General features: G+C 38.2%; 1 protein-coding gene across 4 annotated transcripts; it reads left to right on the top strand.

The window, feature by feature from the left end:
* The first annotated feature begins 2,148 nt into the window (after positions 1-2,148).
* LOC131051081 (uncharacterized) lies at positions 2,149-26,100 on the top strand. 4 transcript variants are annotated; one of them, XM_057985448.2, is made up of 3 exons: positions 2,149-2,357; positions 2,899-3,646; positions 4,055-4,337. In XM_057985448.2, exons 1-3 carry the CDS (start codon positions 2,313-2,315, stop codon positions 4,078-4,080), a joined length of 819 nt encoding a protein of 272 aa, XP_057841431.1. In that variant the 5' UTR covers positions 2,149-2,312; the 3' UTR covers positions 4,081-4,337. The 4 variants fall into 4 exon arrangements, with proteins under 4 accessions (XP_057841431.1, XP_057841432.1, XP_057841428.1 ...); XM_057985449.2 differs by lacking the exon at positions 4,055-4,337 and adding an exon at positions 25,657-26,100 and having other exon boundaries at positions 2,155-2,357; XM_057985445.2 differs by lacking the exon at positions 4,055-4,337 and having other exon boundaries at positions 2,158-2,357; positions 2,899-3,775.
* The last annotated feature ends 244 nt before the right edge of the window (positions 26,101-26,344 follow it).

Genomic DNA, 26,344 nt, shown 5'->3' with positions numbered 1-26,344 from the left:
CTAAAATACAAAGACTTGATTTATGAGCCTTCAAGACTTATAATTCAACTTTCATTTGATCTAATCAACCTTCAAACACTCTTCTACACAACATATGATGTAAGTGGATGCATAATTGATTTGAAGCTATCACTTCTCCATTCAGACCTTTTTAGTACAAATAACATCATTTTCCAAATGACCTATCAATTGACCCCAAGTACTTCACAAATATATGCCAACAAAAAAAAAATGACTAATTTTTTTTCATAATTGATCTTTTACAAATCTTCAGTGGTTAGAATATGCAAAGAAGCTATATGAGAGAGTGCAAGATAAAGACTCTCCACTAGTAATCAAGTCAAGAACTAAGCTCTTCACCTCAGACAATATTAAAGAAGGAATAAAAAAACTTGTAGAAAGTAAAGCCCAAGATATAGATGGCTTACAAGTAGAATATTTAAGATGGGGCATGGAAATTCTCACGCCACATATTAAAAGAATATTCAATGGGGTCATTCAAAATGGATTTCCAGCAAATTGGACAACTAGTATTGTCATCCCCTTGCATAAGAGTGGCGACATCAACAATCCCTCAAACTATCGCACTATAATGATCAATCCTCTTTTTGGTAAACTTTTTGGGAGCATGATGGAAAGACGAATCAGTGTTTGGGCTGAAAAAGAGGGAAAGAGGGCGAAAGGGCAGGCATGATTTAGACCGAAACATTCCATCATTGACCATTGCATTACCCTCCAACACTTGATTGAAAAGGTTTGAGGCAAACAAGGAGATGAGGACTTTTGTTGCTTTGTTGATTTCAAGAAAGCTTTCGATGTGATACCTAGAAGTAAACTATGGAGCAAGATGGAAAAATTGGAAATTCCAAAACATTATAGCACTGATGTCCATAGGTTGTATGACCATGTCTAGGCCAAACTCCGAACCAAACAGGGATTATTAGAAAGCTTTGGAAGTTACATTGGGGTCAAGCAGGGCTGCCCACTTTCTCCCACCTTATTTGGGTTATACATTGACAAACTAGAGGTTTGGATAGATAAGTTTGGTGGAGGGGGAGTTCGTTTGACCAACTATGTAATAAAATTGCTCCTATATGCTGATGATCGTATCTTAATGGCAAAATAAGCACTAGATTTGGAGAAACATTTCAAGGCCTTAAAACTTTTTTGCCATGAGGCAGGGATGCAAGTAAACACTAACAAAACTAAGATCATGATCTTTACGTTGAAGAGAAAGAAGGTTCACAGGGAATTTGTTTTTGAGGGTAGCCCATTACAAATGGTCAATGAATTTAAATACCTTGGCCTTGATTTCCACAATAAACTCGTTGGGAAACATGCAGAGTGAAAAAGATCCAAGGAGGATGGAAAACCTTATACTCATTGCAAAATAGATGTAGAAGAGTTGAGCTATGAGACTAGAAAACTAAAAAGACTCTCTTTGGCCTTCTTGTGGATCCAGTGGTCTTATATGGTTGTGAGGTATGGGGCAGCAACACTGCAGAAAGTAAATGGAGGCAAATAGAGAGATTACAAAAACACTTAATCACAAATAGTCTCAAGATTAAGTCATCTGTTTGAATAAATGGAGTATTAGCATAAGTGATTGGCTAGATAACAATAATGAAATAAAAAAGTATGTGCAAGGAAAGATTAGAGAAAACATGTGGACAAGACAACTTGGGAGAAAAAAAGAATATTACATCAGACATTTTAATCCTACACATGACCATACACAAACGAATTACATTGGAATGGATATAAAATGGAAAGCAAAAATGTTAATTGCTCAAATGGATGATACCTAAAGAGGAGTGGGCAGATAGAAAATGTAGATATTGCACCCAAGGGGTTGTGGAGACAGAATGACACTATATCATGGAATGTCCAACTTACAATGGTATCCGAATTCACTACATTGACATATTAAATGTAAACACCTTGAGTAGTTTATTTGAAGAAGATAAGATAACAAGAGTCACAAATTTATTGATCAAGTTACACAGTTTAAAATCCAAGATGCTGAGAAAGAAATGGAAAAAGAGGTTTAGCAGATTGTTCTTTAGTCTTTGCATACTCTTCTTTTGCTGGCTACCCATAGATATAGATCCCATAGACTGTTTGACCTCATAAACATTATTAAAAGCATTCATTCATAATATCTATTGCACTTTTTGCTAATATTCTAGTAACTAATAAAATGCAGCCCCTACGATACTAACGGTAACACAGTCTTTCATAAGTGCAAATCAAACGCGAGGACCAGCAGCCTTGGGCGTTCAGAAAGCTGTTAAGAATCCTCGTTATCATAAATGAAGCCTTACCGACGAGATCATTTCATCTCTTCTTTACGACAGGTAACATTATATACCATTTCTCAGATATTCTCGCATTGGAGGGTTGACAGATTAAGAGTTCAATGCAAGTTTGTCTCCTAATCTATGAGTTCTTTCTTACTATTTTTTTCCTCCCATTAATATTTATTGTTGGGGACAGATTGGTTTTTTTGGAACATATCCAGAACTTCATTTTTTCTACGCATTCACAAATCTTCAAATTTCTTCACCTCTGTATAAAATTGATAAACTGTGATGGGCAAATTAAAATAAAAGATTTAACACATTTCCTGTAACTTGCCAAGAATATAATATCATGAACACCAAATTCAGATATTTACTTTAATAATCTACTAATCTAGATGTTAAATTAAGACGGTAGAACGGAGCTCCGGAAGTTTAAACGATTTCCTAATCGAGGAAACATCCTTTCGTACTCCCACAACCATTTTGCCTTGAATATTTTAAAACTCTTTTTTTCTAATTAAAACTTTCAAGTTCTTATTTTACTTTATTTGTGAGAATCGTCTTAAAATGAGATTCAATCTTTTTTCTGTTTCAGGTAGAGCGCAGGATTACATCAGAATGCCCATCCAAAGGAATCCCAAACAAGGGAAAACTGAATTTAGGAAACGCAAATGAGGGTTTTGGAAGAAACCCCGACAAGAATTTTTCAAGAAACTTTGATGTTTCTCCTGCCAAAAGACAAAAAATGATTACAAATTCGGAAGAAAAACCTGTACCCACTCCTCCGAAATTTGAAAATGACAGCAAGGAAATTCAGTCGAGCATGGCATCACCAAATACACAATTCAGTTTCGGGTCGCCAATTCTGGGCTATAGGGCACAGGTCTTCATGGACGCCTCGTCCTCTTCAGGTGAGAGTGAGGCAGCTGCAGAATTTCTTTCTCATCCTTCTAATCAAATGTGGATGAATTCATCAGAAGAACCAGAGACTGAAACCTGGGACGAGTGCCTAGATATTGGTGATAGCAAATATTATACAGAGAGAGAATCTGGAGGTTTTGACGACATAGTTGACCTATGTAAGCTTTTGAAGCTTGATGGGGACTGTTTACAGGCACCCCAAAAATCTCATCAGTCCCTTGAGATGGATGAACCCAGCAGGGTTCATATGGAGTATCAAATCTCTACGTTCTATTCTAAAGTTGCACAGGTGAAGGGGCCGAAATCAGAGGAGGAAGTTAAAGCTTTGGATGCATGGATCCATCATTTTGTAGATCGGAAGAAGGAACCATTCAGACTAGCTCACCTTCTCCTTACCAAGGCTGCTTCACAACATATATTAGGTGAGATGGAATTCCCAGAAACTTCACAGGAGTTCTTGGTTAGTTGGCCTTCAACTTGTTGTAAGCATTTAGACTGTTGCAGATGACCATATTTATTTCTTGTTGAAAATTCCATCTACTATTCTAGCAGAGCTGAATCATTACCCGTTGTTTCAGAGCTATATGTAGCAATGGACACTAATCATTAAAATGTATTTGGTAAAAAAAGATTGGCCAATTTGCAAAATTTCATAGCACAAACTTCAACAAAAATTATTAGATTCACAGAAACCTACAAGTATTAATAGTAAAAATAATTTTTTCTTCTCAAACATGAGCATATTATTTTTGGAAAGAGGAAGATTTGCTAACTATTTTACACTTGCAAACAAAATTCTTAAATCTTCACGTGTTGAACGGTATTTGTAGAAATGAGGGCATTTGATCTTGGATAAGTTGATTCCATGACTTCACTGAAATTGTATGTATTGAAGCTAAACTTGAACATTGTGACTTCAAATGTAGTTTGACATAGATTATGAGTCTTGCTCAAGGTAAATATTCTGGACAGTGATAACAAAATCTTCATACATTTTTGGTTTTATAGGCTAAGCAAAATGCTAGGACTTGAATTCTTACTATTGTTTCTTAATTAATTGCTTTTGTTTTGAGCTTTATTAATAAAATACTGTGGCATATGCTTTGTAAGTCATCCCTTTTGCTAAATTTGTTTATGAAGTAGCAGTTCATTTGGATTTGAATTAGTATAAATAAAGGGTTTGATAGTAGAATTGATCATCCATGAATCGTATTGTATTAAGCATTGCTCTAGGAGGTTGTCCCCTTGAAGGCTGGTAATATATTGTAATCTGAATCTGTAATTTCAATCCTATATGATTCTTGTGTTTCCATATGTAGCATACATTTTTTTGTATTTTTGTTATTTGAGTAATCTCTTGCAAGGACCATTTTATTCAGTATCAGAATTCTTTCTAGTGCCATGTTCTGCTGCAACATATTCTGTTTAGGGCCTTATACTTTGTCCATTGTATGCTCTCACTTGGACCTCTTCGGACCTTGGTGATCGAAAAGTGGCTACAAAGGTAGTGACACTAAGCTTTTGTCCCAATTTTTTTCCCTCTTTCCTTTTTCTTTTTCTTTTTTAGTGTAGAAACCATGTACAAGGGTCTTTAAATATCATAAAAGAGCTATTGTTATGAGCTCAGTTGGATTATCCATATAGGTTCTAGTGAAGGGTGGAGGGGTTGCCCTCCCAAACCACAACATCAAACAACCTGTGCATACGGTTTTGTGCTTACATGTATCCTTTGCTAAATCGGAAGACCCCTAGGTGTTTTCTAAACCTAGCTTTAAGAAGCCATTGGCTATCTATAACTTGTGATGCACCAGTAGATGGTTAGCCTTGGGAAGTTACTCGCTTCATATTCGAATCGTTTGAATTAGTATATTTGTAAGTTCACAAGGTAGACACTCCCTTTAGAGACCATCCTTTTTCCAAATTTTATTGTCCCACCTTGGCCTGTTTGGCATTAGAGAATGTCACCACTAGTGACTATTGTGCTTAGCTTTGATAGATTACAATTTATAGCTGTATTGTGTTTTGTGGGGTTTTTTACAATTTCTAGCTGTGTTGTGATCAATGGGGTTTGTTCTTCTGCACCAAATCTACATCATTATAGTCCAATCAAACAAATGGTTTACAACATATAACTCCCCACTGAGCTACAAATTACAGAAATTTAGCACATTTCCAGCCCATAGGGATCTAAAATATTAAAAGCCCTAGGTTAAAAAAGTGGGTATTTTTGAATCGTCATCTGATTGATTGTCCTATTACAATCCTCTCTTCAAGTCGATTGTTTTGGTATATAACTCTAGCACACATTTTTTCATCCACTTTGCCCCTCCCCCCTCCCGTCAATGGTGAACACTTGCTGCAGGGAAATGGATGCTACAGTAAATGTTAAATTGGAAGAATTTGAGTTTTGCATTTCCTCCCTTAGTGATGGACAAGCCTAGATATTGGAATCTTTCAGTTGCCTAACTGGTCATGAATCATCCCATGATTGCTTTAATAACACCAACTCTAGTTTTCACTCCATCAGAATGCCTTGGGGTTAAAACCTTGATTTACCCAAATTTGATGGTTGGGTCTTCCATACTGAACAATATTTTACTTCCACAATACTCCTTGGTGGGACATGATCCCTAGTGCTTCATTCAACTTGGAAATAAGAACCAATCTAATGGTAGAAATGGTCGAGGAAGGCCAATCCTGAATCTAGTTGGACTAAATTCATAGAGCTTCTTTTGGTTCACTTTGGCCCTAATGCCTATGTGGATTTTACAAGAGCTTTAACCAAATTTGGACAACTTTGTTTTGCGTGTCATTACCAAATTGAATTTAAGAAACTTACCAACGAAATTGAAGGCTTGATAGATGACTTCACCATTTTTTTCATAATTGGCCTCAAGGAGGAAATTTGGGCTGAGGTCAAAATCTTCAAACCTAAGGATATGATGGCGGCCATAGGTTTGGAAAAACTTGCAAAAGATAAGTTCATAGCTCAGCATTGCTTCTCCTAATATATGCTCCACACTTGCCAAATGCATCATTGAAGTAGAAATGCAAGCTTGTCAAGACAAAGGGTTGTGTTACAATTGTCATAAAAGCTTACCTCTAGCCATCATTATGTCGAACAAAAGTTGTTTTTGCTTCATGTTGAATCTGCACCTAAGGCAAATGAAAGAAAGGATGCCAAAGAAGCCTAGGAAGAGGAGAAGCCCTTGGTTGAGGATTCTCGTAAAATCTCTGTGCATGCATTGAATGTAATCTCCACTTCCTAGACCATAAAGGTCAAAGGGTAGTCAGAAATATCCTCTCATAATTCTGATTGATTTTGACAACACTCATAATTTTATCGACCTCAGATTATCCAAAAAAGGAACTGTTTTTTGCACCCTGTTGTGAGGTATCCACACATCGCCCCATTGCAAATGGGGACCCCCACTTTTTCGCTTTCTAGGGTCAGTCCTCTTAGCTTAGTTGTTGGTCAGCCTTAGAGTTGCTATTAATCTTTGCATTGAAGGGATAGAATCCCTCAAGTAGCCAGAGGGTTCATCAAGTCAGGGTGGTCACCTGAGATTGGAGTAAAGACAGTCAGTTGTTAAGGCTTTTGAAATGGATGACTTGTATCTTGTTTGCAGGGTTATGATTGAAATGAGGATCTAAGAAAATCAAGTGAGTTGAGCATGATAGGTAAATAGAAGGACTCCTTTGTATCATGCCTAGGTTTCCTTTTGTTATCTAATCATACTTTTTGTTGCAAGCACAAGCCTTGGTTGTTTGAATGGTGTCCTTGAATTTCTCAACCTAATTCATGTCCTTGCCAAAGTCTTAGGGTGAGAAGTTCACTAAGGTGATGTACCTCATTAAGGTCCCAGAGCGAACTTTGTCTTTGAGTCCCGTCCTCTCAAAGGTCATAGAGCGAAATTCACCTATCTTGTCCTTGTCCTTTGAAGGGACAGTGAGTGAGCTGCACTTTGAAGCCTTGTCCTTAGGAGGGTTGGTGAGCGAAGCTTGTTATAGGTCTTGTCCTTAGGTCGTGTAATGTCCCTACTAGTTAGGGATCATTGTCCTGCAAAACAAATTGTTAGAATACAACATATACATTAATTTGTTACTAAATCAACTTGCAATTTAACATACAATTACTCAATTAACACTAATCACAATTCTCATCTATAAAAAGGATACAAATGCCATACAAAGGTATGCCCTTAGGCGGCTGTGAGGCTCGCCTTCTTGGAACCCCTCTTGGTTCCAAGCCATCCTAGAAAACGAAGGTGAATTCGATTCCTGTCTTGGATGTAATTTCTTACATCCAAGCCATCCAGGAACCAAGGTTTTAATTTGATTCCTGTCTTGAGTGTAATTTCTTACACCCAAGCCATCCAGGAAATCGAAGGTTAATTCGATTCCTGTCTTGAGTGTAATTTCTTACACCCAAGCCATCGAAGGTAGACCATAAAGTCAATTCCTTGCCTTGGGTGATGTATCACATCACCCAAGTCCATTAGAGGGGACCGGCCAAATCCGTCTCTTCTATAGATCATTAGTATATATATATACTGCCAACCAGGGATTCGCGTATCCCTCCATTAGGCTTAAGGGAGTTTCCCCCCCTATGGCCTCCATTATTTAATCATATTTATATTGCATTTGACAATTTTATTATTATTTTCCATTTCGTAATTCACATTATTAACATATATTCTTAACTATTCATTAGTACGTATTCGTTAACATATATTTCAAGTATGCCTTACTGTCATTACATTGTTATTAATTTCCTTTATCAAATCTGTATTAACATGTTCATTCCCTAATGTGTTAATTTGGTTATTGTATTCATTAAATAAGTAAATAGCATTAACATGCTGATCGTGTTTATATTGTATTCATTACCTACGTTCCTTGATATTAACACATTACTTATATTCATTATTAAATAAAGCAAATAGTGATAGCATACCAATTCCTATATTCCCTTTACATATATTAACATCTTAATAAACATTACGTGAAAAACATATAAACACGTACCTGTTTGCACGCAGCCAAGTCTCTCCCTTTTCTTTCCACCGCTGCTGGTCCTCCTTCCCCTGCCCTTCTCCTTTCCACTTGTTACTTGTATCCCGTGAGGGGTTGTACCCCTTCACGGTTCCCTTCCGCATGAAGGGGTGCGGCGGTGATCACAGCCTACCGTCGCACCTCTTGTGCGGAGGTAATCGGGGGGGGGGGCATTAAATGCGTTATGTTTTACATACGCATAATCTTATTTGCTTTTACTTTAATTTCATTTAGTTTTTAAAAGAATTATTAAATATTAAATAAATCACACTTGTCATATTAATATATATTAAATATATTTTATTAATTTAATCATTTATTCATTTAGAACCTTATTTAATTAATCTATATATATATTGACATTATTTAAATAATTTTACATTATGTGATACCTTAGGGGTTATCACAAGTCGGTCTTGGAGCAAAATCCTCATCATAATCATGGAGCAAGCTGCGATCTGTTTGATATTTTCTTGCTGATCATAGAGCGAGCTTGAGTATGTGTCTTGGATCAAGCCTTGTCCTCACCAAGGACAAAGAGCGAAAACCTTATTTGTGCCTTGTCCTTGCTTTGGTCTTAGAGCGATTTTGATTCTTGTCCTTACCTTGGTCAAGGAGCGAAGTTTGTTACAAGTTTTGTCCTTAGAGCAGTCATAGAGCGAAATTCTCCTTAAGGATGGTAAGCGACCTTCTTCATTAAATCTTGCATCAGCATGAACCGGATTCATCTACAAGTTTTGTCCTTAGAGAGATCTTGGAGCGAACTAAGTTTTAAGATTTGTCCCCCTTAAGGTCAGGGAGCGAATTTTCAAGTTATAAGGCTGTCCTTAGAAAGGACGTAGAGCGAAAATGTTTATATTTTGAACCTATCCGTAGGACTGTCACCAAGAGCGAATTTGATTATAGGTCTTGTCCTCTTCAAGGTCATGGAGCAAATTTGTCTTGCATTGCCTCAGTTTTTGAATGATTTGAATTTGTCCTTAGCAAGGTCTGAGAGCAAAACCCATACTATAGGTCTTGTTCTTAGAGAGGACACAAAGCAAAATTCATTTTAGGGCCTGTCCTTAGGCTAGTCATAGAGCGAACTCCTTGTTTAGACCTTGATCGCTCAAATAATGAAGCAATTTAACAAAAAGTGTGTCTTGCAAAGGAGATTGAGCGAAATATGTTATTTAGGTCCTGTCCTCGTTAAGGTCGGAGAGTGAAATATGTCATTTAGGTCTTGTCCTTTGGAAGGACACAGAGCGAAGTATGTAATATGTTTTATCCAAGGCCCGGTCCTGACAGCGAATTCATTTATTATAGGGCCTGTCCTTAGAGAGGATGTAGAGCGAACCCCTTGTTTTGACCCCCCAAACAAGTTGATAAGAATGCACCCTTTTCAATAGGTCTTGTCCTTAGGACGGACAAGGAGTTGAAAATTCTCATTTTGATCTTGTCCTTAGGAAGGACGATGAGCGAATTTGTCATCTAAGACTTGTCCTTGGGAAGGACAGGGAGCGAACTTTAAATAGGTCCTGTCCTTAGGACGGACAAGGAGTGAAAATTCTCATTTTGATCTTGTCCTTAGGAAGGACGATGAGCGAATTTGTCATCTAAGACTTGTCCTTGGGAAGGACAGGGAGCGATTTTGTTACATAGGTTTTGTCCTTGGAAAGGACGAAGAGCGAACTGCACCATAAGGGGCATGTCCTTCGCAAAGGCATGGAGTGAAATCACTGTTTAAGACCAATATGCATATACCTTGCCTCCCTTTCCCAAGAGAACTTCTCTAATACAAATGCTTGACGCCAAAGCCTATTTAAAATTTCAAATTCCAAGAAGAGAAGTTCAAGAAGTCGGCTATCATAAAGAAGCTATTTGTTACTACCCTAAATCGCATATAAAGGGAAGGTCAAATCAATCATTCCAAGCATCAATTCAAACATTTTTTTCTTTCCATCAGTGGCAGGTCTGCAAATTACTCCAGCATGACAAAGAATTTCATCGGCATATTTGCGAATTTCATCCAGCCTATAGGCGAAATTCATTATTGAGGATGCAGGTCTGATGTCTTGAGAAGGCAAATTTATCATTCGAGTATTGAGGAAAACCGAATTTGCTCAGCTAGGAGACCTATCAACCAGCAAACTCATCTTTAGATAGCCTAGATTTGCCCTAGGGCATTCAAGTTACCCAATGAGCTTATTGATTGCAATCATTCAAAATCAGAGATTGTGTCAAAATTAAGAGACTATATAAGCTATATATCATATGAGTTTGATATTATACTTGCTTTGTTTTGCAGATATGGAAGGAAAGCTCATACAACCACCCTAAGGCAAGAGACACAAGCAAGGATGGAGGGATGACTCGATCATGGCAAACACTTCCCTATTACCATTATGTAAGATCAAGAGGAAGCTTCATCAAACACAAAGGTATTTAGGAGGGAAGAATCTCAAGTATTCTCACCACACCCTGGAGGAATGAACGGATCAAAGGAGTGTTAAGGAGAAGTCATACAATCATTCCAAGGCAAGCAAGCGAGGATGAAATAATGACTTAGCTACATCAATACTTCCCATCACCACTACTTTGAGCGAGCTAGATAATGTTGAGTATCAAGAGATATCTCTCAACATCCCTTCATGGTGACAAGTCAACTCTACAAGTGCAAGTTGAAGCGGCGTCCTAGTCATCATCCTAGTCACCACTCACTAATTAGGGAGGTCGACCTCTGCATGTCTTGATTCAATGTACTTGACCCACCAATGATGGCACAAACTCCGAGGCACCTACCCCTGATATCTATTGGTCCACACTCATGAAATGTAATTTTCTCATTGGCTAAGGAGAGTTTGTTGTAACAAACCCTAATTAGGGTTTTCATTGTAAAATCTTGGCCATTGATCTCAAATTGATCTGAGCCGTTGAATTGTATTGAGAGCACTATAAAAGGCTCAAGCTCTTCAAATTGATCCGAGTCAACAAATAGCGAGTAGAATAGCTAATAGCAGTAGTTAATAGTCAATAGATAGTCTAAAGAGAATAGAATAGAAGCTAGAGTAAAGTAGGAGGAGCCTTAGTTGTAAATGAACTCTATATTTATTGAAGTTATGGTGAAGTGAGTTGTTTCTTTACAATGAGCATGGTTTCTTGTTGGATCCTCATGTTAGATGATAAATAAATTAGATTGAATGGAAGAAGTTGTTGAATGTATTCTTGTGGAATCTGCTTAGTCCATACCACTAGCCTCTTACTGATTGTGAGCATGCCTTGTGTGGTCAACTGGAATAACATGAGCTTAACCTCGAACCATCCTACACTCATTGTTTATGCATTAACTTGAATGGTGATCAATGTTTGACGGTAATGGTTCGAACATCTTTGAAACGTCTTTAGAAGATTGCACTGAGTTTGTGTCGAATTGTTCAAGTTGATGGTGAGACCTAGCTTGGTAGGATTCTACCTATTCATTTATCTATCTTCTTACATTCTAGGTCTTAGAATAGACTCTCTCAAACCCTACCTCTTTTGCTATTTTTTATCTTTCAATTGAGTAGATAGGACCTAAGTTCTAGCAAATCAAGCATTCAGAGATTCGAATGTAAGTCCCCTTGTGATTCCAGCATAATCACATCAAACCAACTAAGCTTATCCACACATTGAGACCCTGCATTCATGAACCTTGGAGTGTTTCTTGGATGAACCTTAAGCAAATCTTCAGCATCCAAAATATTTTGTTCAAGAGAGGATAAGAGACTTATGGTATTTTATTCTGTGTTCGCATGTGCGTAAAAAACACATCAACACACCCTTCTAGCTTTCAAGTGACATTTGCCAATGGTGGAAACTTACCTTGTAAGGGTAGGTGTCAAAATGTTCGCATCTCCATGGGGGACTACACTCTCAAGTCTGACATGTTTGCCCTTCCCTTGGGAGGTTGTGAGATTGTTTTGGAAACCAAATGGCTCCACACTCTTGGTCCTATATTGTGGGACTTTTCGGATGCAATTCATTGATAATGACGAACAATACACATTATGAGGACTAACACCTGGCTCTATTAGTTTTATTAATTCTAATCGCATGGAAAAGTTACTTAAAAAGAGGTTTTATGGGATTATTGCTCCAACTTTTTGCTTTTCAGCTCAAGGACTCTTTTGTGTCCAACCTACCCAAGGATCTATAGGAACTTTTGTCTTGCCATGCAACTGTATTTTTCAAACCAACTAGCTTACCACCATATCACCTTGAAGATCATGCAATTTAGCTTCTACCCAAAAGTATACCTTTAGGCTTCAACTATCCCCATTTATATGGGTCCCTATTTTGGCAAAAGATTGAGATAATGAAATTAAGTAAGGAACTCCTGCACCAAGGGGTTATTTGTCCTAGCACCAATCCTTACTCCTTCTCAGACCTATTGGTGCACAAAATAGACGGGTCTTGATCCCTCTACATCAATTTTCCACAACTAAACAAAATCACCATCAAGGATAAATTGTCCATTCTATTGGTTGATGATCTCTTAGGTGAACTCCGTTGTGCCCATTTTTTCTCCAAGCTGAATTTATGGTCTAGCTGTCATCATATTTGCATCAAAGAAGAGGACATTTCAAAAAATTCCTTCCACATTCATGATGGTTATTATGAATTTATTGTAATACCATTTGGCCTCACCAATGCACTGCCCACTGTTTAGAGCATGATGATTAAGATTTTTCACCTAGTCCTTTGGCAATTCATCCTAGTCTTCTTTGATGATATCCTTATTTACAATCAAACCTTGAAAAAGCATCTATTGCACTTGGACCATGCCCTTCAAATTCTTTTTGTTAACCAATCTTGCGTCACACACTCTAAATGTTCCTTTGGTCAGAATGAGATTCAATACCTTGAGCATGTCATTTCTGAAGGAGCTAAGGTGGATCCCAAGAAATTGAAACCATGAACAATTGGCCAAAACCCACAAACCTAAAGAGCCTCCATAGATTTTCTAGTCTCATAAGATATTGCCACAAAATTTTCAAGGACTATGGAAAAATTGCTGCCCCCTTGTTAGCCATGCTGAAGAAAGATTCATGCCATTGGTCCCCAACTATTGAAGAGGCCTTTGAGATACTTAAGCAAGCTACATGCACAACTGCAATCCTTGCTATGCTTGACTTATCCAAAATGTCATTGAAAGTGATGCCTTAGGCTATGGATTGGATATTGTTCAGATGCAAGAGGGGCAATGTTTACTCCCGTAGGGTGATATTAATTATCATACAAGTAAACAGAGATATCATTTACAAGATATAAAATAACAGAGTATAACAATACCAAGTACAATAGAGTTTCAAAAAGATGTATCATTCATTACCCTATGCAATGTGTACAATCATGAATTGGTCCTTGTTATCACAAAAGCTCGCACCCTTGCTGAGTTATCAACTTAGCAACCTTGTGAAACATGGAAACAACCTCGAAGTGTGGGACCTTGTGCAAGGGGTTGAATCTCCGGAGAAGGCCAGCTTCCTTCTCAATCCAAGTGCAGGTATTGAACCAACTCAACACCTCAAATCTTACTTCTAAACTACCCTAACGACTTACAGAGGAAAAGGGAAGAGAGAAATGCTTAAAAATGAAAGGAGGTGATGCGCCAAGATAAGAGATTGTTCCTCTCCCCACTCGAAATGGCACAAGGAATCAACTAAAATACCCATGAGATGCACAAACTTCAGTTGCATGAGTGACCCAAACGCATGTATGGAGGTTAGAATTTGCTAAGTGTCAAGAGGGGAGAAGGATTCCCACAAGTCACACTCAGAGAAACAAGTTAACACAACATATATAGACAGAAGAGCCACAAAACATACACTTATGATGAAGGTAAGGAAACATACACAGCATGCATAAGTTGAAGGAAGGCAAGAATGTAATTTCAATTCATTCAAAAGGCCAAAGGCCAAACTTACAGTTGCAGAAATGCAAAAATAATTTCAAGTCTTCAAGAGAAGAGAAAGAGCATAAGAATTCTCAAGGCAACAGGGAGAGAACCCTTTACAATGAGGCTTAACAACCTTATATAGAAAAATGGTTACAAGAGTGATCATGACCCTTGCATGTCAGTCTGGGAGTGCAGGGAAGTGCATGCACTTGACTTCTGTACATGCAAGCAACCTAGCCATACCCACAAAAGGCAACCTTGAGAAGGGTGGATTGACTGACCTTCCAAAGTCAGAGCATGCAAACATGACATAAGTCACCACAACAAGCATGGCCCCGTACATCCCTTGATGGAAATCCTGCCAAAAACATTAAATGCACCCCTGTGGCTCCGCAAAAGAAGGTGCACAAGTCACCAAAACTGTCGAAGCATTTAAAGCCTTGAGTGTTGATCATGCCATCCGAAAGTGTTGCCAGTCGGAAAGAAGTTCGGGGACTTCGGAAAATCGGGGTTCCGGAGTTCCGGGGAACTTAGAAAAGGGCTAAGGAAGGAACTTCAGAACCTCGGGGTTCCAGAGATCCGGAGAGAAGAAAGGGAAGGCTAAGGAGGTTCTGGAGTTTCGAGAAGGAAGAAAGGGAAACAAGGGAAGAGAACTTCGGAACCTCGGGGTTCCAGAGTTCCGGAGAAAGGAAGGAAGAAAGGCTAGGAGGGAACTTCGGAACCTCGGGGTTCCGGGGTTCTAGGGAAAGAAAGAGAAAGGGGAAGAAAGAGAGGAACTTCAGAAACTCGGGCTTCCGAAGTTCCGAGAAAAGAAAGGAGAGGCAGCAAAGGGAAGGAACTTGGGAACCTCGGGGTTCCGGAGAAGGAAAAGTGAGAGAAGGCAAAGAGAAGGAACTTCAGAACCTCGGGGTTCCAGAGAAGAAGAACTGGAGAAGGCAAAGGGAAAGAACCTCAGAACCTCGGGGTTTCGGGGAAGGAAGAAAAGGCCAAGGGAGGATCTTCTTCTGGACAAAGCAACACTTCACACCTCATGATTCTTCTGCTTTCTCCTTGATCAACTAGGGCAGCGCTGGTCCATGGATCGTATCTCTGATTGGTTCTTACTGGTGGACCAAGGGTGTCATAAAATGACAACAGTCCCTTACACAACAAAATGAGTACAATAAATACTATCCCGTGGTTGGTTAAGATTACCAATCTCTAGTAACTACCAAACCCAACTGTTGATGTAATATTGGCAGGAGATGTCTTTCCCCACCGATTCTCTAAAACAATAAATAATATTTATATTGCCGACTAGAGATTTGATATCTCATAAATAATAATTTGTTATTTATTGTTAAGCCGACTAAATAAAGGTCACCACCCTTGTGTAAAGTCGTCTCACTTTGTATGAGACCAACTCTTCATCATGTATAAATAACAAGTCGTCTCATTTGACAAGTAATTGAATTTTTTCCAAGAAGAGAAGTTCGCACATTAAGGAGGAGTACTTTCATCTACAGCAAATTCGATATTCATCAAGAAAAATTCGTGTGACATCAAAGCAAGATTGTGCGACCTCAAGACAAGTTTGTGTGACTTCAAAGGGATCGATCATCTTCAACATAGTATTATTTTGCTTCAGATCAATTTATTTCAAGGAGATATTAAATCATTTGTGTATTCGCACCTAGGAGAGGTGCCTTCACTCATTCAGTAAATTGGCCTTGTGATTGGCCAAGTTGTATAGCAGATTTTCTGCCTTGTTCAATATATATAAGAGATATAATTGTTGCTGGGTTTTTCTCCCTCAAGAAGGAGGGTTTTCCCAGGGTATTGACCGTGTCTTATTGTTCATTATTGCTTTATCTCTGCTTAACTGAATTCTGATAATAAAAACATGGTATCAGAGCTAGGTTTAAGAAAAGATCTGATCAGATTTGTTTAAGCAGTCAAGTAAACTTTTTATTTAGGGCAGATCTTGAAGGCAGAGTAGTGCTGATCTAAGGTTGCAAATTATTTCAGACTAAAGGGCAGATCTTTGAAGGAGAATTTGTGTAGAAAAAGAAGATGGTGAATGGTGTCGAGGTAGAAGATAGGCTTGATGGAGCCTCAAACTTCAACTCTTGGAAACCTAGGGTACTCATTGCATTAGAGGAGAATAATCTTCTTGATTTTGTGGAAAGTGATATGCCCGAGCCTTCCGATGATATCGAGAAAATCCAGTGGAAGAAAAATGGCACGAAGGCTAGAAAAATCATGATAGACTCTGTGATGAATCACCTAGTACTGATCATCTCCAAGTTGAAGTCAGCTAAAGAAATGTTCGATACTCAAAAAGGATTGAATGAGATCAACAATACCAGTAGAGCCCTTGCTTTGAGACAACAACTTCATCATGTAAAAATGGATAAGTAAGACTCAATCATCTCATTCTTTATGAAGATTGCTGATTTAAGAGATCAGTTGAGTGTTATTGGGGACATAATTGCAGATAGAGATCTTGTTATGTTGGCACTAAATGGTCTTCCCCAATCTTGGGAGCCCTTTATCCAAAGCATCAGTGGGAGATCTAAGTTGCCCAAATTTGATCGTCTTCGAGCTGATTGTATTCAAGAAGAGTCCAGGTTGGCAGCAAGAGGATTTGGGCGAAACTACCATGATGTAGAAAATCAAGTTCTTGCTACACATACTTCTAGAGAAAGAGGGAAAGGAAGAAAGAGGGATAGAGAAAGAGAATCAGATTCTGCTCCAGAACCGAAGAAGAAGGATCTCTCTCACATTCAGTGTTTCAGGTGTGACAAGTATGGTCACTTTGCTCAAGATTGCAAGGTCTACACAACTTGTTTCTATTGCAGAAATTGCAATGGGGACATCTCAGAAGGAGCCAAGCTCTAAAGTCGATTCAGAAGGTTTCTTATTCTAAAGTCTATCAGTTTCTTTGAAGAGGAGGAATTAACATTCATAGGGAGTCTGACAAATCAACAGAGGCAACCTTGGATGAGGAGGTCAGGAGGTTGATGCTAGTACTTGGAGCTTCAGAGGGAGTCACATCATCATGAAGATTCCTTGTAGTGTATATTTTTGTGAGATAGAGAAATATGAGGTGAAAGCCCTTGTAGTGTATATTTCTCTGAGACGGAGAAATATGAGGTGAAAGCCCTTGTAGTGTATATTTCTTTGAGACGGAAAAATATGAGGTGAAAGCCCTTGTAGTTTATATTACTCTGAGACGGAGAAATATGAGGTGAAAGCCCTTGTGGTGTATATTTCTCTGAGACGGAGAAATATGAGGTGAAAGCCCTTGTAGTGTATATTGCTCTGAGATGGATAAATATGAGGTGTGAGCCCTTGTTCATCTCTGAGGCTGAGATGAGACGTCATGTTGAGTGATTCCATGACATTATCACATTGGGAGACTCCATGATAAACTTTTTTCCACAAATGGGTGCAACCATTGTGGGTGTCATGTTGAGCGACTTCATGACATGAATATCTAGAAAGATATCTCCCTAGATAAGAGGGAGTGTTGATTGTAATATCGGCGGGAGATGTCTTTCCCCATCGATTCTCTAAAATATAAACTAATATTTATATTGCTGACTAGAGATGTGATATCTCATAAATAATAATTTGTTATTTATTGTTAAGCCGACTAAATAAAGGTCGCCACCCTTGTAATATCCCACTAATTTTTTTTTGTTTTTTCAGGCCAATAGCAATTCATCCACAACAATTAACCCGTTAAGGTTAGAGTAATAAGCAAAACAACTAAAAGGGAACCCTTCCACCTTTTGTTCACCGAGAGCCCAGACTGGGAGGGTGAGAGCATACGGTGTTCCGGGGATCGTCAGCATCAATAAACAAACTGAACATTACAACTGCATGGGCGGCAAGCCATCCCCTTCTGCTTATCCAGCAGGATAGAAACTAAACTTCTTGGCGGTGAACCGACCAAGGGAAAGATTACAAGAAATAGAAGTTCAATCACTCTACTGCGTATTTCAGCGGGAGGACATTACATTAACAATCACTCCACCGCATATTTCAGCGGGAGGACCAAAACATTGAACTTATCACTCGACCACTTATTCAGCGGGAGGACATTACATTAAAACATCACTATACCGCATATTTCAGCGGGAGGACTATTTATCAAAGAAAACTGACTTACAAAACTGAGAAGGCGGCAAGCCAGCCTCTTCCACTTATGCAGTGGGAATTACAAATAAAAGAAGATAGAATGGGATGCTCAGTACTACTGAAACAATCCTTACAATATGGAGATGAGATGAGAAGATTAACTGCAGATTTCTACACAATACTGTAATTTTCTGTTACACTGCTCTGCAGGCTGAAAGTACAGTTCCAGCAGCCCATGAAAACATGAAAATACTCATAACTCACTCAATTTTTACCTGAATTGATTCAAATCAAGCCCAATCCCACCGTACATCCAATACAATGACAACCAATCACAGCCACACCCCAAACAACCCTCTTTTTATTTTGCACGCATCCCAATGCAACCCAAAAACCCCACGCCTAGACTAGGAATTTGGATTTTGCATAATTAAATCAATACTCAAACAAATGTGCTAAAAACTTACAAACTTATTTGCCAGTGCTGGGGAGGAAGATAGGAATAATACCCATAACTATCAGACGCTCCAGCAGAGAGATGTGAGCGAAAATGTGTTTCAGCCACAGGCAAAACCAGCAAGTCCAGAATCGTTGCAACACCAAGATGTCTATAGCAAAGCTCTGAAAACGATAGAAGAATACAAGGCACAGCTAGGTACTGTATTTCAAGTACGAAACCGGGTAGCACTAGGGAGATGCACTCCGAAGCCTCAAGTTCTGTCGCCAATCCGGCAGCATAACATTACAGATTTTCAAGATGGTGCAAATGGGAACCCAAGCCTCATATTTATAACTTCATTCTTCAAATCCAAATGACATCCCTCCAAATTCCACGCTTGCATTTGAATTTCATTCCACTTTCATGTGGACCCAAGTGTAGCGCCCAACTTCCTAAGTCAAAAGTCACGCCCAAGAGAGGGGAGGACCCATTTTGGACACTTAGGCACAAAATGGCGATGTAAAGTGAAATAATATCCCTTTTTAAAAAATATTTCACATCCCATAAAATAACTGAATTTCGCCCAAACTTAGGATTAAACAAGCATTAATCCCAAATTTAATAAACCAGTAACCAATAAATAGATTAATTAAATATTAACCTTAGGAAAGGAAATAATATTTAATTATGTTGCAAATATCTCCCGCACTGATTATTATCACCTCCAAGATGAAACTGAGCCCAGACGACCACAAACTGCTGCAGAATTCAGACCCCTGTCTACTGCCAAAAATAGAAATGTGCCACCCAGCCACTTACTAAAAATAGTAAGTCAAGAATTAATGCTCAGAAAAATATGATCATCGCGTCCAGAGGCAAAGCAAGGAGTGCTCGGTCGGACAATGGCACCAAAACGGTCATCCCCTGACTTACTAAAAATAGTAAGTCCTCGTTTCATTGATGCTAGACCCTGATTACTCATTCCACCTAGCCTACGGGTCTCAGGAATAGGCTAATGGACCTCTGAAAGAACATCAGTGAGAAGGGGACATTACAACCCTTGTGTAAAGTCGTCTCACTTTGTATGAGACCAACTCTTCATGAAGAGTCTCTTCATCATGTATAAATAACAAGTCGTCTCATTTGACAAGTAATTGAATTTTATCCAAGAAGAGAAGTTTGCACATTAAGGAGTACTTTCATCTACAACAAATTCGATATTCATCAAGAAAAATTCGTGTGACATCAAAGCAAGATTGTGCGACCTCAAGACAAGTTTGTGTGACTTCAAAGGGATCGATCATCTTCAGCACAATATCATTTTGCTTCAGATCAATTTATTTCAAGGAGATATTATATCATTTGTGTATTCGCACCTAGGAGAGGTGCCTTTGCTCATTCAGTAAACTGGCCTTGTGATTGGCCAAGTTGTATAGCAGATTTTCTGCCTTGTTCAATATATACAAGAGATATAATTGTTGCTGGGTTTTTCCTCCCTCAAGAAGGAGGGTTTTCCCAGGGTATTGACTGTGTCTTATTGTTCATTATTGCTTTATCTCTGCTTAATTGAATTCTGACCATAAAAACAACACCAACTACTCGTCAAGAACAAATGACAACATTACATAACATAGCCGACTAATATTTACACATTTAACACATTGGCTAGTGATAAGTTGAGACTTTGTCATGTTTTTATCATCAAAACTCTTAGGTTTTTGACATCTTTTGGTTTGCATATGTTGTGAAATATGGATCGAAGAATAATGACAACGATTTTGGAAGACTGATTGCCGTGAGTTATTGATCGTCTCCATCATTGAATCCGGTTTAAATACAAGAGGAAAGGTTGCCTACGTAGGGACATGTCCATACGTGGCAGTTACCACGTATGGACATGCCCCTATGGAGGCAACCGTTCATAACAATTAGTTTGTTTATGTTTACTTTCCGAACTGTATGCTCTGTTAATATATCACTCTCCAGATAATAACCGATTTACCATCAGTTAGATTCACGAGGGCTATATCTTAACACTCCCTCTTAGCAGGAGTGGATCTAAGTAATTTTCTTGGGAGCATATTCTGTCATGACTTCCGACACAATTCGGGACAGCATTTAATATAGTCTTGTCATGACAATAAACTCAATATCATGATATCCGGCTCAGTCCGGGACAATCACTTAAGAAGTCAATCATGAGATGATCACATACTTTAGGATCAAGATATCCGGCACAGTCCGGGACAACAACTTAATGTAGTCAATCTTGACACTTGGTCAACTATTGTCAAGATCGTCACCTTGAAATAGTAACCTTAAACATAAGAAGATCGTCATCTTCTTGAACATAGTTAGAATATTGCAATATACATTTTATTTATTTATTCATGAACAAATTACACATGGTAGGAATTTCATCCTAATAATCTCAATTATAATCTAGTCATACCAAGTTTACTTCTGAAGTATTCTATCTTCAATCTTGCAAGTGGCTTGGTGAAGATATCAACATTTTGTTCTTCAGTACTGATGTACACTAGTTTTATGACGTTTCGATCTACCATATCTCTTATGTAGTGATAAGGGATCTCAATATGTTTGGATCGATTGTGAAAAACTGGATTTACTGAGAGCTTGATACAACTCTGATTATCACAGTGAATTATGGTTGAATTGAGAGTTTTTCCAAATAATCCAAATAATAACTTTCTTAGCCATACCACTTCATGAGCTCCCATGGAGGCTGCCATATATTCTGCTTTGGTGGAGCTTTGTGCAACTGCTGACTGTTTTCTGCTGAACCAAGATATCATAGCAGAACCAAGACTGAAGTAACACCCTGTAGTACTTTTACGGTCAGTGGTACTTCCGGCCCAATCAGAATCAGAATATCCTTCAAGTTGAATCTCAACATTTTCATACTTTAAGCCAAGTCCGATTGTGCCTCGTAAATATCTTAGAATGTGTTTAGCAGCCATTAGATGTATCTTCTTAGGTTCACACATGAAGTGACTTAATACATTTGTAGCATAGCAGATATCAGGACGAGTATTTACCAAATACATGAGTGAACTGACGATTTGTCTGTAGAGTGTACTTTCCTTGATTTAGGAAGATGTAGTTTTTCTTCTGCCATACTTCTAATCCCAGAAAATAATGTAGAAGCCCTAGATCCTTGATATCGAATTCTGCTGCCAGATCTTGCTTACATTTCTCAATGAGATTATCCTCTCCTGTTATCAAAAGATCATCCACGTAAAGGACCAATATAATCATATTGCCATTTGAAGCCTTGAAGTAGATGTTGGGATCTGCTAGGTTCTTGGAGTACCCTAGTTTGGAGAGATAGTTGTCTATCCTTGCATACCAAGCCCTAGGTGCTTGTTTTAACCCATAGAGAGCTTTCTTTAGTTTACAAACATAGCAATTTTTATCACGTATGGTGAATCCTTCTGGTTGTTCTATATATACTTCTTCTTCAATTGAACCATTTAGGAAGGCAGTCTTTACGTCCATTTGGTGAATTTTCCATCCTTTGGATGCTGCAATTGCAATGATTGTTCTTACTGACGTATACCGGGCAACTGGGGCAAATGTGTCTTCATAATCAATTCTTGCTTTCTGAGAGAATCCCCTGGCCACAAAGCGAGCTTTATGTTTTTCAATGCTGCCATCAGATGCATATTTGATCTTGAATAACCACTTGGATGAGACAACTGATTTGTCTTTTGGTCTAGGCACTATATCCCAAACATCATTCTTTAGTATAGATTGATATTCTTCAACCATAGCATCTTTCCAAGCCTGTTTTGATAAGGCTTCTCTGACATTTGTTGGTTCAGAATTTGTGAGTTCGGTTAGAAGTGCAGCATAACATTTTAGAGTTCTTGTTCTCTTATTTTCTTTGGAAATTTCATTTGGTTCTACATTATTCTCTTCAATTATTTTCCTTGCCCATAGAGGTCTTTTCTTGTTATTGAGTGTTTCAATATTTTCATCAACAAGAGGTTCAGAAGCTCTTATGATGTCCTCCCTCTCAGTGTCTGAAGGTTCGGAATTTTCTATGATATTCTCCCTCTCAATCTCAGTTATGTGATCTTCTTCTTCTTTAGTAATGTTATCATCTTCAGGTTCTTTGAGTGTAGTGTTTTCTTCAAACTTTACATCTCTACTTATCTCAACAGATTTTTTCCTTGGAATGTAAATGCGATATCCTTTAGTATTTTCACTATAGCCAATGAAGATACCTCTTTTTCCGGATGGTTCTAGTTTTGCCCTCTTTTCTTTAGGAACATGCATATATACGGGACAGCCAAATATCCTTAAATGACTTAAGTTTGGTTTGTTCCCTGTAAAAGCTTCTTCAAGAGTTATGTTTTCTAGAACTGAGTGCGGACATCCGTTTTGAATGTAGACTGCTGTATTTGAAGCTTCTGCCCAGAATGAAGTGTGTAAGTTTTGGTCATGCATCATGGCTTTTGCTGCTTCAATTATGGTTCTGTTCTTTCTTTCTGCTACTCCATTCTGTTGTGGATTATATGGTACAGTATACTCCCTCTTCATCCCAACAGAATTACAAAAGTCTTTGAAGTTGTTAGATGTATATTCTCCCCCATTGTCGGATCTTAACACCTTAATTTTCTTCCCTGACTGGTTTTCTACTAGTGCCTTGAATTCTTTGAACTTAGATAGTACTTCATTTGAGTCTTTGCACTTTAGAAAATATATCCATGTTTTTCGAGAGTAGTCGTCAACAAAGATTATGTAGTATAAGGATCCAGTTAGGGATGGTGTTGACATGGGACCGCATAGGTCTGAGTGAATTAGTTCTAAAATAACTTTTGATTTGTGCTCGCTTGAGGGAAAAGAAACTTTCACATTCTTTCCCAAGGCACATCCTTTGCAAATGCCTGTGTGTTCAGATTTTAGTTGGGGCAGTCCTGAAGTAATCTTCTTTATGTTGGATAGAGCACTATATCTTAGGTGTCCTAATCTTTTGTGCCATAATTCATTATTATTTGAAACTTCAAGATTTAGTGCTTCCTTTTGATCACTACATAGTTTGTATAGGCTACCATCTCTTGAACCTACTGTTATGGCATTTTTGATATTTGTATTTTTAGGCCAGAGTAGAACTTTATCTTCATTGAAGGTAACCCGATATCCTTGATCAGCTAGGCCTGAGATTGAGACTAGATTTCTTTTTATTCCAGGTACAAACAGAACATCCTTTAATTGTAGAGATACTCCATTTCTTAGTTTGATAGTACAGGTCCCAATTCCTTTCACAGGATATGTGGAGTTATCTCCAATAGTAACCTCTTCACTTGAGTGCCCGTTAAGTGTTTCAAACTGATTTCTGAATCCAGTTATATGCCTTGATGCTCCACTGTCTACGATCCAAGTGTTTTTATTTGTATTTATTTTGCTTGATAGGGCTAAGAAGAAAAGTGAGTTTTCTCCTTTGACATCGGCTAGAGTAGCTTGTGTTTTCTTCCTTTCTGGACAATTCCTGTGAGTGTGCCCATATTTGTCGCATTTGTAACACTGAATTTTAGACATATCTCTTTTCTGATGGTTTTTATTTCCTCTCTTCCGTTTGGAGAACTTTTTCTTTTTGTTGAAGGTATTTGTATTAAGTGCTTGGATTTCTCCTTCTTTATTTGGCCCTAATCCTCTTGAGATTAGTCGAGATTCCTCTTGAATGCACTCATTCTTAAGTTGTTCAAATTTGGGTAAGGGGGGTGTTCTGCTAATACATTGAATGTAGGATTCCCATGAAATTGGTAATCCTCTTAGGACTATGAGAGAGATTTCTTGATCATCTACCTCATTTCCAATAGTTTGTAATTGGTCTTTTACTTCAGATATCCTTGAAAAGTATGTAGATATTGTATCATCTTTATTCATCTTTATGTTTAAAAGTTGTTGTTTCAAGGTTAACATTCTGCTCGCATTGTTAACTTCATATGTATTTTTAATGGTTTTAAATACTTCATATGCTTTAGGCAGTCTGGCTATAGATGGAAGAATATGATCTTTGACTGAGTCAATAATTATTTTCTTTGCTTTATTATTACGCCTTTTCTAGGTAGATTTCTCTGGTTCATCATTTGGCATGTCTAGATTTTCTTCTATGTAAGACTCTTATTCTAGTTCTTCAAGAATGGCAATGATTCGTATCTTCTAGGAAACGAAGTTGTAGGCTCCTTCGAGTCTATCTTCCACTCTCATATTACTTGACATTTTGAATATTTTCTTAGTCGGATATATCCTCTGCGTATATAGCCTCTGCGTCGATTTGTTATTTACTTCCGATAAAATGCTTATGAGTAATATGGCTGTCTAATTTATTCTCTTAATATGCTGGCTCTGATACCATGTTGTGAAATATGGATCGAAGAATAATGACAACGATTCTGGAAGACTGATTACCGTGAGTTATTGATCGTCGCCATCATTGAATCTGGTTTAAATACAAGAGGAAAGGTTGCCTACGTAGGGGCATGTCCATACGTGGCGTATGGACATGCCCCTACGGAGGCAACCGTTCATAACAATTAGTTTGTTTTTGTTTAATTTCCGAACTGTATGCTCGGTTAATATATCACTCTCCAGATAATAACCGATTTACCATCAGTTAGATTCACGAGGGCTATATCTTAACAGCATAGTGGTAGCGATGTATTGTAAATTGACTATATGTATTCCATGTGTTAAACCTGAACTTATGAAATCATGTTTGAACTTTGCCGGTCTATTCCTGCAGCCATGTGATTTGTTCCTGTTGCTATGCGGATTATTTAGGGTAATATCATATGTGAATTAATGAATGTGTTAATTAAATAAAATGCGTATGAATGTCCTTGTATGTTGTTTTTGTTGTAGTGCAGATAATAAATGATGCTGCGGTGGATATTCTCCTTTTGCGCTTGAAGAAGGAAGGATCACGTAAGAAATAACTGGAGATCAAACTGAAGAGGAGCTGAGCAAGTGCAAGGTACGGCATGGGCGGAGCAGCCAAGCAACACTACTGAAGTTTAACTTTAGTGGGCATTGAATTCGCAAAACACCGCCACGACATGCAAAGACTGTGGTTCGGTTTAGATCCACGTTTCCTGCAGCCAAGCTCTAGTTATCTTCTTTATCAGTCAATCATCCGCCTCTTCTTCTGGGCGTGATTTGTGTTGTCTATTGTAGTTGATCTTCTCTTTATTAATAAGTTCTTCCTTTTTCTTAGAGGTTAGACAGAATAGAAAGGAATAGAGCAGAGAATTTTGATAAGCATTCTTAAGTTTCTTTTCAAAATATGTAATCATTTTCAGGAAGCAATGGATAAAAGATATGTTGTTCTGATTCGTTAAAGGTAGTTTTCTGGAAGCTTGATATCACTCATCCAAGGGGGCCCACTTGGTGAGTGATCCCGTGTGTGCTCATTGAAATTAGTTTTTCTTTAGTTGCAGTAGAAGTTCTTGCTTTGATCGTTCCTGCAGCCACTGGAAATAGATCCACTAACTGTTCTTGCAGCCAAGCCAGAACAAAGTAATTTCTGTTATCTATATTAAATCTTTCCAACATTGT

The sequence above is a fragment of the Cryptomeria japonica genome, chromosome 6, assembly GCF_030272615.1.
Source record: "Cryptomeria japonica chromosome 6, Sugi_1.0, whole genome shotgun sequence".
Taxonomy (NCBI): Eukaryota; Viridiplantae; Streptophyta; class Pinopsida; order Cupressales; family Cupressaceae; genus Cryptomeria; species Cryptomeria japonica.
This window is presented reverse-complemented; position numbering and strand designations above follow the sequence as displayed.

What these genes read in the sequence shown, in the direction of transcription:
- LOC131051081 (XM_057985445.2), top strand. Translation starts at nt 2,313, where the DNA reads ATGAAGCCTTACCGACGAGATCATTTCATCTCTTCTTTACGACAG. An exon ending in TCATCTCTTCTTTACGACAG is followed by an intron (nt 2,358 to 2,898) that starts GTAACATTATAT and finishes TTTCTGTTTCAG; the next exon opens with GTAGAGCGCAGGATTACATC.